Source organism: Calonectris borealis, chromosome 10 (assembly GCF_964195595.1).
Source record: "Calonectris borealis chromosome 10, bCalBor7.hap1.2, whole genome shotgun sequence".
NCBI classification, from domain to species: Eukaryota; Metazoa; Chordata; class Aves; order Procellariiformes; family Procellariidae; genus Calonectris; species Calonectris borealis.
In genome coordinates, this window is record NC_134321.1 from 18,701,688 (window position 1) to 18,716,777 (window position 15,090).

General features: G+C 43.7%; 1 protein-coding gene across 2 annotated transcripts in view; it reads right to left on the bottom strand.

The window, feature by feature from the left end:
- Nucleotides 1–1,718: 1,718 nt before the first annotated feature.
- Nucleotides 1,719–15,090, bottom strand: part of LOC142086311 (6-phosphofructo-2-kinase/fructose-2,6-bisphosphatase 4) — a 36,418-nt gene continuing 23,046 nt past the window's right edge. Inside the window, exons 13-14 of one of the 2 annotated variants that reach the window (XM_075159237.1) lie at nt 12,862–12,926; nt 1,719–4,565 (exon numbers count right to left, since the gene is read on the bottom strand). In XM_075159237.1, the coding sequence (XP_075015338.1) occupies nt 4,506–4,565; nt 12,862–12,926 (125 nt within the window). In that variant the 3' untranslated portion in view covers nt 1,719–4,505. Of the gene's footprint in view, nt 4,566–9,340; nt 9,607–12,861; nt 12,927–15,090 lie in introns of those variants that run through there. The other variant, XM_075159238.1, reaches the window with a different exon arrangement.

The following is a 15,090-nucleotide window of genomic DNA, read 5'->3' on the forward strand; positions in this document are numbered from 1 at the left end:
AGCAATTAGAGCAACCTGTAGCTCCTGGGTAGTTTCAGACTGTTAATCCTGCTGGAAGAGCAGGAGAAAGCCATCACCCCCCCACCCACCCTCCCACCCCCCCGTAAGACTTCGTAGAGTCAAAAAATTACAGTGCTGCCTTTGTTTTTCTTCTGAAGAACAGCTCTAGCTTATTGCAACTCAAGCAATGCCAGTAAGACGTGGATGTCATCTAAGTGTACAGCAGATCGAGGCTGGAATAGTCAGAACACAGTTGGCATTTCCAAACAGACTGGCTTTGCCTAGTTACCACCCCCTCAGAGGGAGAACCAACACCACACTGCGAGTGGCTGCCAGGGAGAGCAGCAAACTTAGCTTTTTCCCCTTCAAGTAACCTTCTAAGTCATTTCTGTTTTGCCACTTTTCACCAGAAAGTCAGTCTGCTTTCAAAGGTGAGCGCTGGATGCTCATACCCAAGCAGAAATGCTTTTCTCTATAAGAAGTTACAAATGTGGTTGCCAGCAGCGTTGGGTATTTGGATGGCAAGAAGCTGTAACGAATTACAAGAAGTGCTAATTGTTGCTTGTGGGAATGCTTGCTCACTGCGCTTACCTGCTTCGCTCTGGAGTAACGGCTGCCCAACCTGCTCAAGGGGGACCTCGGTCTTCACACAGCACCTCTTCCAGCTGGTAAGTGACTGACGTACCTGGAGCACCTCCAACAGCCCGACTGCACCCGTGACACCCGGGCAGAGACGCCCTCGCTCCGCAGAGCGGTTACTACGTTCCTCCTCAGCAGCAGCATGGTACTGCTTAGCCACGGGCGTCACGTCAACTGCGCCACCTGAACGGGGAACTGCCCTGCCACCGGCGTTCCCTCGTTACAGCAACCAGAGATGACATTTCCGCAGGTCAGACAGCTCCGGGGACCTCCTCCGCTGAACTGCTGTGCCCGAGGGCCACCTGGCGGACAGCAAACGGATGGGTTCGCTCAAGCATCGCCGACTGGGCCACCCTCACGCTACAGCGAGATGGAGGTATTAAAGAATTTTGTCCACAAAGCAGCCTAGAAGTTCTAAAACAAACAAACAAAATTACCTCCCACACAAACATAAACACAGAGTGGAGGTAAAAATGAAAACCGAGCAGAGAAGATACAAGTGGTTCCCACCCAAGAGTATACAGTGATCAACAAGATGTGAAAAATTGAGTACATAATTCTAAACCACAAAGTAATAATTAATTTTGTCCTTATCCTTCAGAATGACAAGCACCCCTGCAAATTGAATGCCATCTACCTAACCTATACATGGCAAATCTGTACTAGAAGGCAGCGATTTGCTGTTGGTTTTCAGCTTTCTCAAAACAGCAGCAGCTTTTGGAAGCCAATACGTAGCTTTGAGAGTGTGGATCAGATCTTAAAATACCAATGGCCAGGTAAAATTAAGAGTGTCTTACCTTTCTCCTCCATTGTGTGCAAATCTTGACTTGTATTTAGTCAATAGATTCTTCCAACACCTTCCTCAGAAACTCCAAGTTTATTACTTTAATTATAATTATTTGTCAGAGTAAAGCAATCGATGGAGTAAATCAACTTAATTCTTATCTATAAGCTCTCTTAATCAAGCTACAATTCCTACGCTTCCGGAAACCTGTGGAAACCTGCTGACCTGTAGGAACACTCACCCGGCACTTCAGCGGCTGTAAACGGGCACGGAAAGAAAGACACATCAGGACACGTTGTGGCATTTGATCTTTATTACTTGGATCAAAGGTCAAATGATTACATTTGTCTGAAAGATTACAACGAAGGCCAACGATGTAAGAAAAGACAGTTTAATCCCATCTGAGAGACTGCATCTGAGCTAGCAAGTGCATTAACAGTCAGAAGGCAGTAAAATAAACATGGGTACAAATACACAAGGTCAGGACGAGGGTTTTCACCTCCCCTGTTGGTGAGGGCTCCGTCAGGAGCGGGGACGTACGCAGCGACAATAACCCGCAATTCTTAGCGGTGCCTTTCCAGGACGGTGGTTACACCCGGGGAGAGCCCATCACCCGCTTCAAGCCTACATTCGTTGTCTACGCTTGCTCTCGCCAGCTAGAAAGGGTCGGATGCAGTCAATGATTTAGTACCCTCCAGAACAGACAACTTCATTTCTTTTTCTCTTCAAGTATCAGCATAACAGTTTATTTACACTTGTATACAATTCTTCTTACTGAACACCCACTTAGCAAAACACTCATCACAGTATATTCAAAAGCAGGCTATAAAAATACCTACTATACATAAAACATTTAGCCTCAAGGAATTTTACAGCACCTCTGAAAGTTGAGAGAGGTAAAAGAAAGAAAGGGAGAGAGGGGAGACACCTCAAGCCGTGCCCGCCAGTGAAGAGAAGCGGCCCCTGGCCTCAGCTCTCACCAGGGGAAATCTTTCCTTCCACCACATTTCTGCAACAGGTCCGAGCTCAAGAAGCACCGCAGTCTGCCGGTAAAACCCCGCTTTCCTAATACAGTCTCCCGGGATTTGCCCTCTGTAACTGCGGATAAACTCTGACCTTCTCAGTTTAAAAACTGTTTAACAACTCCTGGTCACGGCCGGACGGCGGAGGCCCGGAGGAGCGAGGGCTGCCTGGAGCACAGCCCGGCCTTCCCACGCTCACACACGTCAAGTCGGGAGGGGAAATTACTTCTATTTTTGCCACGAAGGTGGCCTTGTTAACTACGCATCAATAAATTAATTTCTCTGAGCAGCGCTGTGTGGTCTCTCTCCTCACACAACAGCTACGGACACAGCTGAATTAATAAAGATCTGAAATGCGCGTTGGATCGCACACACAAAGCTTTAGACGGCAGCGCTTGAAGCAAGTGTTTCTGGTCGTTCCGTACCCTACGCATTCCTCTCCTGAAACGGAACCCAGCGACATGGTATGGCTTACTTCCAGAGCTGAATATATTGCTGAAATTAGCTTTTTAAAACAAATCACAACAGCAGCACGTTATTTTATAAACCCTGCACAAACAACAGACAATTTAGCCCTTGCCTGCAAAACTACGTTATTAGGGCCTGGTATTTCACACAGGAATTGAGAAAAAGGAAAAAAAAAAAACCAAACCAAACCAAAACAACAAAACAAACAAAAAACCCCAACAACATACATGGTAAAAGCTCAATTAGGTGAACAGAAGTCCAACTACCAAAGAATAGTTCTCCTCAATTCAGAACTACGAGCCAGCAGCAGCGCTGGCAGCTCGCTTCGGTTGTCTGGTAGCACACATAGAAAATACACATCAACTTAGTACAGTTAAAAGGTCGTGGCCTCAACAGACATAGAAAATTCCACTTTTAGCACTGGAGTTTCACAAGGTATAAAAGAGCAGCGAAGAACTGGGATGGTGGAAGGTGCTAAAAAACAACACAGAAAACCCCAAGGCAGGTGTGCCACGTTAAAAACAATTTCAGAATTTACCTGGTGTTTTTCTTGCCTGAGCTGTTAGAAGGGTTAAATTCCACCTAACCTTTCTGTCCTGTTTCCTGATGTATGCGTTAAATGTGGCTATAAAAGAGAAACATATACTTTTATGTTGAAATTCATTCCAAAAATTGCCTAAAAAAAAAAAAAAAAAAAATCACAGCACGAATAAGACAAGCAGCTTCTCCAGCCCTTGACAGTCTGAATCCTCTTCCCCTCCCTTCCGGTCTCAGAAAAGCTGCTCATCCCCTCCTGTAACTGCAGCAGGAAGGACCTCTCTCCCTCTCTGCATCACCCAGGCTGCTAGCTACACTCACACGTCCACCACTTAATGCTGTGTCTTCCATTGCCCTCCAAAATACAGCTGGCCCCTGGAAAATGTTAAAATCTTGCTAAAAACCCAGAATCTTTCAGGTAGCAAATCTAGCTTTAATGCTTTTATTTTACAAGGAGAAAGTCTCCGCATTTCAGAAAAGTTTAGGTCGTGGTTGGCAAACCAAAGCTCAACTGAAAACACAGAAGCTAACAGAGCCGGTAGGTTTGCCCATTTTAGAGTAGTTTTGCAACATGAAGCCTCCAATGCTCAAAATGCAGAATTTCTCCTATGTTAAACACGCCATCAAAAAAATCGCCACGTAATTCTAGGCAACCATTCACAGTAAAAATAAGAGGAACTCTTACAAAAACACTTAAAAAAGAAAGTAAAATCTAGTTAAAATCTGACAGTAAAATTGACATGGGCAATTAACCATCTTGCAGTATCCACAGATGAACAATAAAAACCACTGAAACTGCACAAATTTACATACGAAAAATCTACTCTGCTTCCCATAAATCCTTTACGGATACCTTTCGGCACTGGGAGTTATCCAGAACTACAGGTTTTCGCCAAAGAAGCTGAATCACATTCGAAATGTCTTAAAAGTGAAGGGGAGGTGCGTTCGTTCCAACTCGCTCGGCACTCAGCGACGCCTTCTCCATTCTCGGGGACCTGAGCTGCTACTTAATGCTCTTGCGATGGAGGAAGGGCTGCCGCCCCCGGGAACTGGAGCTATAGGTGGTTAGGTACTGTCCTCAAAGCTTCTTCTCTTGACCGATCCACGCCTACATTCTGCAAATTTAAAGACAAAAAAGATTTTAAAGCAAGGGTCTCACGGTCAGCTGTAGTTTTGCTTAACACACGGCTATTACATAAGGCAAAAGATGAGCAAGTTTTAATGCTTATTTCCTCAAAATGTTTTGTAAAACACAAGGAAAGGTCCCAGCCCGTGAGCAGAAGTCAGAAGCCAGGCTTAGAGCCCGTCCCAGCCGCTACGCGCTTCGCAGAGCCCGTCCCTCAGATACCTAAACGCAGGCTCTCTGCTGCCAGTGAAAAAGCATCTCTAAGACATGTATTACAGTAGGTCTGGTAGGACAATCGGCCTCTGTACACCGTATGCAGGTCAAAATGTTATGTTTTTTAACACTTTTTTTCCTTTAACCACATTTTTCTAATCCGCTGTCTTTTCTAGTCTTTATGCGTATAGTGTAAGAAAGAACAGAGCCACACAGCAAAGTCATAAACCACACAAGAAGTGTTAAAATCTGGAGGAGGGAAGCCCACCTCTCCTTGTTTCAAGCACTCTCCAGGAAATGACTCAACACCAACAGCCCTAAAGCCAACTCTGACCCTGTCTGTAAGCAGCTAAGTCACTGGAAGGGCTCTGAATAACTCCCCGAAGAGCTGGTAACATAAAGTTTTCCCTAAAGAGCTGGTCACATAAAGTTTAAATGCACTTCAGGATACATCGGCACGTGGGCAGATGTCACACTGACATCAGATAACGTTTCAATGGTTTTATAACCACATCGGTTAGGGTTTACTTTGAAAGCAAGTCTCTTCAGTCCAACTCAAGGAAAAGGAGAGCCCCACTGGCACACAGCGAGGGGGACGCTCAGCACACGCTCTCAGACAGCACACACACAACTCCCTTGGTCAAAATGCATCAACTTAAAACGCAAGTCATTCCCCTCCCCAACCCCAGTTGCTAGGATTTTCAGCCATTTCTTACGAAAACAGGAGATAAACAAGCAGCCCCAGATTTGATTCGGAGGTTGAAGCGTGCTTCACTTCTGCCCTGCCAATTCTCCTACATTAGGGCCAACCCTTTCCTTTCTCATCAGCCTTCAAGCCCTTGGGTAAATCACATAAACACACCACACCAAGGTTTCTGAGAAGACACACATGAACGCTGCTGGACCGAGTCGTCCAAGTCCTGGAAATCTCTGCGCCCACCAGCACACTGCCCGGCCTGCTCTCCGACTTCTCTCTTTGAAGGAACGAAAAGCAACAACCCTATTTCAGAAAGCAGCTTCTACAGGTAGCATCTCTTCTGCAGCAAAGGACACACAGAAAGCGTCAGCATCTAAGAACATGAGGACCTGGCAAAACAAGTCACACTCTGCGTGACCACAACGGAGGAAAAAAAAAACCAAAACATGCTGGCACTCGTTTCATTTGTTTGCATTTTTCTTATCAAACAATCCCAACGTACCCAGAAATTCCTTGGGACTGCAGAGATGTCTCTGCAGGCGATCCAAGAATATGGGCTAAAATCTTTTAAGCTGAGCATCTGCTGTTGATTCAAAGAAAATTAAATGGAGCACGAAATGGAGCATCAATACACAGGAATCCAGAGGTACTGGAAATTAGTCCACAAGCAGCAAGAAGAGACAGCTGTAACATGAAACTAAAAGGAAACAAGGTGGTCAAGACAAGGCAGAAGATACGGCTTATTTAAGTCAATGAGAGGTATCAGATGAAAGCGGCACCTGAGACAGACCCAAGAGGCAATATCGATACGCAGTCAAGAAAGCTGAAAGCAAGAAGTGCTTCCAGTTGAGTAACTGTGAAGGAGAACAGGCTGCAGAAGCGAAGCACACTGAATTGTCACACCGAAGAAAGAAAACTCTGCCTGGGATAAGCCCTAATAAGCACACTCTAGGGCTTATCACACAAACAGAATACCTAACCGCAAGGCCAGATGAACTGAGGCTTAGAAAGGGACTACGTCCTCATTAATGTAAATGGATTCCTACTCATAGGAATCACGTTAGATTAGATACGGCAGCTGGGATTGTACCCGCTTCCAGAATAGCCATAGGCATCCAGAGAGAAAAGTCGCGCAACGGGTACAGTGCTGCTGCTTAGAAAGACGACCGAGGTTTTAGCCTTACTTTCGGGACAAAAGGTGTCCCCGCACTGCCCAGCACTGCCTTAGCAAAGCACGCCCGGGCAGAACTGCTGCTCTGGGAACAGCACGACCACTGCCAGGCACCAGCAGCACCACAGCCTGGAGGGCCCGGGAAACACAGGCGTGGGAACAAAAACAAGCACACACCTTTTCGTGAATACCATTTCTACCAAGGCACGCAGGCTCTCCCTCGGTCAGCCCGGGCAGGGGCTCGCTGCTGCCGGAGCCCGCTCCCCGAGGGGACCCGGCACACGCCAGGGTAGGAGCAGTCTCACCCTGCCTTGCGCAAGGGTCCATCTCACCCACTCCTCCCTGGGAAGACTCAAAACACACAGATTAATCCAAATACACGCTTATACCACTGCTCCTCCGTTATACTTCCCCCTGCTTTGCACATTTTTTTTTTCCTACAGAACAGAGCCTCCCCCAGAAACAAAGTGCTAAGGGTTTCTGAACAGGACGGAGTCTGCCATTTCAGTTTTATTTTGATGAGCTACATGTGATCTTCAGAGCAAAACGGGAAGATTTCGCATGAAGGCTCCTCTAGGGAAGAGGGCTCTGAAGGGCACCGGAGCCACGAAGACAGCCGAAGCAGATGCAGTTAGTAAGGGCCCTGCAGAGCTGAACAACCAGCACAGGCACAGAGACATGAACGGCACAATATGAACAAGCCAGTACTCTTATCAGCCAGCTTTCCCTCGGCGAGCTGTGCCACGAACTGTCACTGCCGCTTCCCACCAGCATCAGGCCTTCCTTCTACTGAGAAAATAAGCCAAAGAGGACTATTAAGCAATCCTGCTGTAACAGGAGACCCCTTAGAGCGCAAAACTGCTTTTAAATATCCACTTCGCTCCGTTGCACGCATCAGCACCATGAGCATTAAGCTCCAAGAGAACAGCACACAGCCGCAGCCCCAGACATCGGCTGGCAGCAGCTGGCAGGGATGGAGGGTCCTGGGCGCTTCTGCCGCTTCCCCTCCCTCTGCAACCTCCGCCGGCCACAGAGCGGGCAAGCCCGGCTTTCCTCTCTGGCCAAGTTCCTGCCCCTTCCATCATCCCCCTCCGTTTCCTCCGACAGCCCAAGCCATCCTTTTTCAAGCAGCAAAACTCATTTTTTCCACAACAAAAATCTGCCTGCGCAGATTTTGGCTCCATCAAAACCGTAATGCGTTTAGTTTAAATTTTCACAGTATTTCCTTAGTCGTGGCCCGCGGAGGTGACAGCACTCCAAGCCATCTCGGTGCGGTTTCTCAGTACCCGACTATGACCAGTGTCCCTGCACTTCCAGGGACATCACTTCACCTCTCAGGTAAAAGCAACCGGACTCACTAATTAATGTGCAAGCAGGTAAGGCAGGCTCAGATCTCCTCCTCCGAGGCGTTCTTCATGGCAAAGCACATGCCGAGAGGCTGGGGCAATTAAACACTGAAAAGCGACAAAACACTTCCATGTCACGGTCACGACAGAGAGAGGAAAATAATGTGCGCTCCCTCAGTCCCAGCCCATCCTGGGACACCGGTTTAACTAAATACCAAGCGGTACAGCGGGAGGCTCTCTGGCCAGGAGGTTATTTGGTTATATCAGACATTCCTGACTGCTATAAATCTCTGAAAACTTCAGTGTAATTTTAGAAATGCAGATATGCAACACTTCTTTTCCAAAATCCTGGTTTAGGAAAAACACATCACCTGTGAAACCTAACAGATAAAAGCTTTCCACAACACACCACTCTTGCTTACTTTCAAGACTAAAAGACCCCCCTCAGAAGAGAGTTCCGGGACTTGGTGATTTTCTGCCTTTCCCAGACTCAACGCTACCTAAACAAAGCCGCTTCAATGGCACAGATGTTTCATTTCGCCCCCCGTAACATCGCAGAGAAAGGAGCCGAGGCAGGCCCCACACCTCAAACAACCTGCAGTCTTCTCCAGCCTGTGAAACGTTTTGCTGTAATTCGGCTTAGGATGCATAAAACCCTGCTGGTTTGAGATCCCGCGCCTACTGGAGTCACAACCCAGCTACAAAATCATCAGGCTAACTCTGCTTCCACATTCTGAAACGGTCAACACCACTTATTGTAGCCTAGATACAAAACATATGGAGCAGAGCTGTAAATGCTCGTCGATCACCCACGTCCGTACAAGAAGCAGGAAAAGAGGAAATTTAAAATCACTTCTGCCGGTGGGCAAACCCTAAAGCCTAGTTAATGCAGAACAGCTGCTAAGAAAAGTCACATATTAAAAACATTTATACGCATTCCTGTACCTTGAATAATTGTTCTGAAACTAAGTGAAAACTTGCTACCCTCTTCAAACAGCACATCATTGATTAGCACATCTAGAGCACTAGTGCTGTGGATCAGCGGGATTAAGGTTTTACAGTAATTATGGATTGTTATTTTATGCTACATAGCAGTCCAATCACTCCCAAGGGCACTGAAATAGGTAATACTGGTGCCGAGAAAACAAACTTCAACTTTTCCTGATCTCACACAGGATGTTGTAATTCATGGCTTTCAGAAACACACACACTGCAACTAACATTAAATGGTTGCTGGCTGTTACAATAAAACTTAATGCTGCTTTAAATTATAGCAATTTACAAAACCAGCATTCCAGTGACAGCCGATCAATGTTTGATAACTCATCCACAATAAATTAACCAGTGCAATACAGTTTTATTGTGATTTGATAATTTTTTCAAGTCATACGCTGTACAAACATTTGGTTTGGGGTTTGAGTTGTTGGGTTTGGGTGGGGCTTTTTTATTTCAAAGTGATTGGAATGATTAGTTTTTCAATTTATTTTGAAGTAGTAGGATGAAAACAGCACCCCAAGTTCGATAGTTGATCAGCACACAGGATTCACTGATGAGCAGGGACTGTTACAAGAGCGTCCTCGGGAGGTCTGGAAATGTCTACATTCTGTGTAATAATAAAAATACAGAGGAGAATATTTATCATGCAGCAGTAAGAGCAACAAAAATACCAACCAGATTCCTTCACAAGTACACAGCTGCATTTATTTAAAAGCAGAGATTTTTTTAACCCCCCACACCCCAAGAATGCAGCAGACTGACAGCTGCTTGGTGTCCCAGAACCAGACAGCAGGAAAACGTATTTACAGCAATCGCTGATCCCATGCTGATAATATTACCAAAAGCTCAAGTCATTCATGTTTAGGAGGAAGTCTTTTACAGGCCCAAGCAGGAATCCACTTAAACACGTGCTTCAGCACATACACGTCTATCCATTAAGCAACCTTCAGTGCTTTGTTGAACAATGCCATACACCTCTTTCCCAAGGGAAGACTTCAACATTTGTTCGTGTTATAGACAATGTATTACACCTGACAAAATAGAAAAATCTTTTCCCAGACACCTTAACCATTCAAGACTGATCACACCAACTAGATTTCACCTCATTTTGCAGAGGTTGCAGAAAAAAAAAAAGAAATGAAATTCAATGCAGCAAATTATTCAAAACCAAACGAAACCAAAAAATACCAGCGCAGCCAAACACCCGCGCTAGGAAGCACAGCTTTGAGTGCAGCCGTGCGGAACCAGGCTCGGGAATCACGCCTGCCATGGAACCACCTCATGCAAGTCCCAAAGACTATGCAGTTAGTACTCTCCCTTCTACCAAAAAAGCAGACTCTGATAAACTGTTCTGAAACTCCTTCCAAGACCTTGATCTAAGATTTGGCCCATTTTAGGCCAAATCATTGCCAATTCTTCAAACTTCTTGCTGACAGGCTTCAAGAGTCTTACTCGGTTTACACTGTAGTAAGCAAACTCAGCTTTCAGTAACATCTCCCGCTCCTCTTCCACCCACAAAATCAAAAAGGAGATCTGGGTTTCTTGCTACGAGCAATCTCCCTATCTGTCATTCACTGGCTAAGACAGAGGTGCAAAGCAGACATTTTACCCCATTACTTGTTTTCTGGCCCAAAGGGGGGACCCAAGCAACAGCTAAAGTAATTCCCCTGAATTATTTTCAGTAAAAAGACTCCTTCAGTTGAAAAGGTCAGGAACTTAAAGCCACTACAATGCCGACAAACACAAGGCTTCAATCCACTTCAGACAAATCATCACGATACAATGAAGTTTACACATACCATGAACAAATACTCAAGTGCTTTGCCTGCATTTCTGCAATGGGAAAATAGATGCTTTCAGCTGAAGCCAAAAAGGAGTGAGTGCACTGTTCTGAAAGGCGGACTACAAATTACTTGTGGGGGCACAGAACAGCACATTGGGCAATTCTTAATCAAATAGTTCCACTGTTTAACAATGTTGTTATCTGTGACACTGTATTTAATTAAATGCTTTGACTTCAATAGACTATTTGAAAATTTATTTTTACACAAGTAATTAACATTTTCGTAGGTGATATAAATGAAAGCTTTTGAAATTTTCATAGCCCTTTTCAGCCACATTTAAATGCACACAGGATCAACTTAGTCCTTTGTTCAGCCCTACTAAAAAAACAGTGTATCATCACCCATACTTCACTGGTCTGGGCTTCTTCGGGGACTAAGGGAGAAGAGTGTTTGGGTTTTTTTTAATAAAAATGCCTCTGCTCCTTTTTTTTCTTTTTTAAAATTCATTAACTCAATTTATTTCTGTTCTAAATAAACAGCTTTGTGTTTTTGTGTCCACTGCAATTCAACTACCTGTGTGATCCTCTACATGCACCTGAAATACAACCACCCAACACCAACGTCAGAATGGCCACATTCACTTGCTCGACATGTTAAGAGTCACTTGGGGATTCAGGCAGAGCTTTCCCCTCGAAATAAAGATCTTCAGGTAGAGAAGTGGTATTTCCAACAGCAATTCCCAAGACACTTCAGCAAGCTGTAAATTCAGCACCAATATTTTGTCAGCCAAACTAAAGATGTCCAGTTGATCTACATTATTTAACATGGATAACCTAACACCTGCTCTAAGACATCCTCATCTATTTTCACCATGCTTCTCCAACACCTTTTAGACACTGTGAAAACAGAATGGATTTCCTAAACCTAACAAACCAAACTGAGACACAAAAGTGGTAAAGCGGAACGACAAAGGAGAAAGAGGAAGAGAGAGGAAATACGCAATGATACGACTATCTAACAGAAAATGTCTTAGCTATGAACGACCAAAAGTCAGTAGTTTCAGAACTCAGAATACCCAAGTCATAAAAACATAACTTCTTTGCAGACCCCTCCAGCATGAATCCTGCACAACTGCCAGAAATGTGTACCCTCATTAAGTAAGGCATTCTGTTGTCACATGCCTTATTGAATACCCACATACAAATGCATTTATCACTATATTCCTTTTCACCACAAACCACTGTTCTGAAAACCACCACAAACAGCCCTTTTTTCCTCATGTTATCAAACTGACTTTTAATTCAGCAGTAGGCATGGCTCATAACCTCCGCAAGGCATCAGTGCCATACCTAGTAGCATTAGCATGAGGATCTGCAAAGGAACCAGAAATTTTTAATCATGACACATTTTACGTAACTTTCATAATGCGGCAATGGAAGAGCTTTGCGCGAGCAGCTGAATCAACCTAAGCTCACGTCAACGCTTAGGAGCACACAGAACCGCGTGCCTGACACAGGGAGAGTGTGAAGTTGCCGTGGTCTGACATCTTATCTCCACTTGCATTTTACAAATACACTCAATTTCCTTTTTCCCAATTTTTCTGCTGTATCCCAAGATCTAGTCGTCTTCTCCAGCTTAGGCTTAAAACACAGGTGGCATCATCAATGCCTCTTTTTCATACAGCAATGATCACAGTAATGAAAAAGCTGATGATTTCATTATTTACTCTCTCCAAACTAAGCATGGCATTCCTAACAACATACTTTTTGACTACACCCTACTTCTGCTGAATGACAAAGCCTGGAAGAACTTTATATAGTTTTTGGATTGATACCATATCTTCAAATTCTCATTAATTTTTTCAAGATAAATTACTCCAGCTAGAGCTCGTATGTAAGATAAATTTGCTCAATAAAAAGCATTCCCCCCGCCCCCAATGGCAAACCAGTAGTAAAGCTTGATATGTAAAATTAAATACGCTCAGCTGAGTTATCAACTCATTTCTAACCACAAGGACAATGGAAATCAGCTCAGGTAGTACATTACGTCAAGTTCTCCAATTTGAAAAATATTCTTACCTCGGGTTTATCTCTGTGTGTGTTTACAGCTTCAACATTCAGGAATATAGATTCTACTTTACATCCTGTTGATAGAAAACACATTTTTAGAATTGGTCTGCTTTAAAAATGAAATTATAGTAAAGATTCAATCTAATTTTGAGTTGAAGGTTAATCACTTCCCCCTTCTGATTTATACTAGTTTCCCAAATTCTGAATAGCTAAAGCTATTGAAATTACTATATTCCACCAGGATGAACGTTATTCTCAATCTGATAATCCATCTCCTATTCTCACCTTAGCTTTATCATTATTTTCTTTGAAACAAGTTCCCATTTTTAAACATACATGAACAACAACATTCAATTTATTTGTATCTTTTTGGGTTTTTAAATATCCTAGACTTCTTAGAATTTCATTGTAATACAGAAGATGAACGCTGGTCTCATTTTTTAAAACATGAAAATGATTACGAGAATGTACACTGTATGGTGTTAGCAACCCCATTCATCTACGCATGCAAAACAGAGTTTTAACTCCCAGCTAACTGGAACTTTAAAGTTGACTTCTCAAAAGGAACTTCTCCTTTTCATCCAAAAATGGAAAACTCCACAGAAGCAAGAACAGTCAGAAGAGATTACTATTACTCAGGTAGTATAAACTGACCCACTTAGAAAATTGTAATTACTTAATACACTGTGGCCACGCCATTTTAAGCAACAGCTGATTGCCAAATATTGTCTTATCTCACATGAACATGACTTTTGTAAGCCACCACTACCCTCCACAATATTCATTAATAGTCAAATTCCTCTGACATACCACACAGTCCACCTTCTATCACAAATAGGCTTTGAAACTTTTCTGCTCACTTATTTCCTAAAATCGTAACACGCTCCATAGAATTACTACATGACAGAAAAAGGTGATTTTAGCCTTTTCTTAGAAAGCACTGAAAACAAAATACATAAATTAGTAAGGCAAATATTTGCCTTCCCTTAGGGAAGCCTATTCTGAGAAATCCCATTTGTCATGAACACTGTGAGCAAACACTCACACTTGAGTGCTGAGGGCCAGCACTCAAGAGAAACAGTCAACAAGAAAACAGATTTTAAGGGGGAAAAGCGCACATCTCCCACTGGAAGAGTACTCTAGTCATCCTTCTGTTCACAGATCCATTGCGACCCCTGACACCAAGCAAAAGCAAGTTCTGATCTCTGATGCTGGCCATTACTAAGGACTGGTTACGCAGCAGACACACTTCCGCAGAGACCTCTCAGTCCTTACCGCTAGCTGAGCTTAAGACCTGAAAAAAATATCGTATGGAAAGCTTTAAATATAAGCTAAAGGGACATGAGTTACTCCACAGAAATTACAATGTGCATATTCCCAAGTCATTTTTAATTACCAATGTGCAAGTTCATACCTACAGCAAGATGCAGTTTCTCTTTCCTGTGTGCTCCCACACATACTGGATTGTTGGGTAAAAATCTAATTTATCCTAATCCAACTGTCAGGCCGTAACAGATGTTCCCCTACTAAAGATCAGACGCGCAGGGTGGGAATGATGCTAGCTTCAAACGCCAGGAAGAACAAACCCCTAAGGGAGGTGTTACCCCCAAACAGGATTAGCTGGAAGGTATTAAACACACCATGTTTGAACCTGCATCCTGCCTCACTGGAGCCAAGTGATACATCAACTTGAAATAATGCTATAGAATACCAGTATATAAATAGTTTACACAGCCCTTGTATTTTCTGATGGTCAAATTCCAAAAAGCAGGTTGACTGAAATGTGCTAATCAGACATACGTATCAAACACTTGAAAAAAGAACCATGGCATTTCTTCCATTGAACTCAAAAGAACAATATTTCATGCCACTTCTTTTCCTTCCTCATTTAGTGTGTGAGTAAACACTGCAAACATCCAGGCCCTCTTAAAATTTATGAACAGTCACCCAACTTCCCACTAAAAACAAAACAAACCAAAACCAAAACAAAACCAACCCCAAAACAAAAACCTCTCTGTGGAAACAGGCCGAGACTAGCGAGTCAAGAGAATCCAGTTTCCAAAAAAAAAATTTTTTTTTAAAAATGTTTTAACTTTTTCAAAACTCCAGCTTGTCATGCAAGGCTAGGAACAGCAGATGTCACCAAAGCATAGATGGTTATTACTTACTGTAGGCAGACACTGCAATTAAAGGATAAAAATCTCTTCAGATTCCCCAGTGTAACAGCTAGTTACTTTG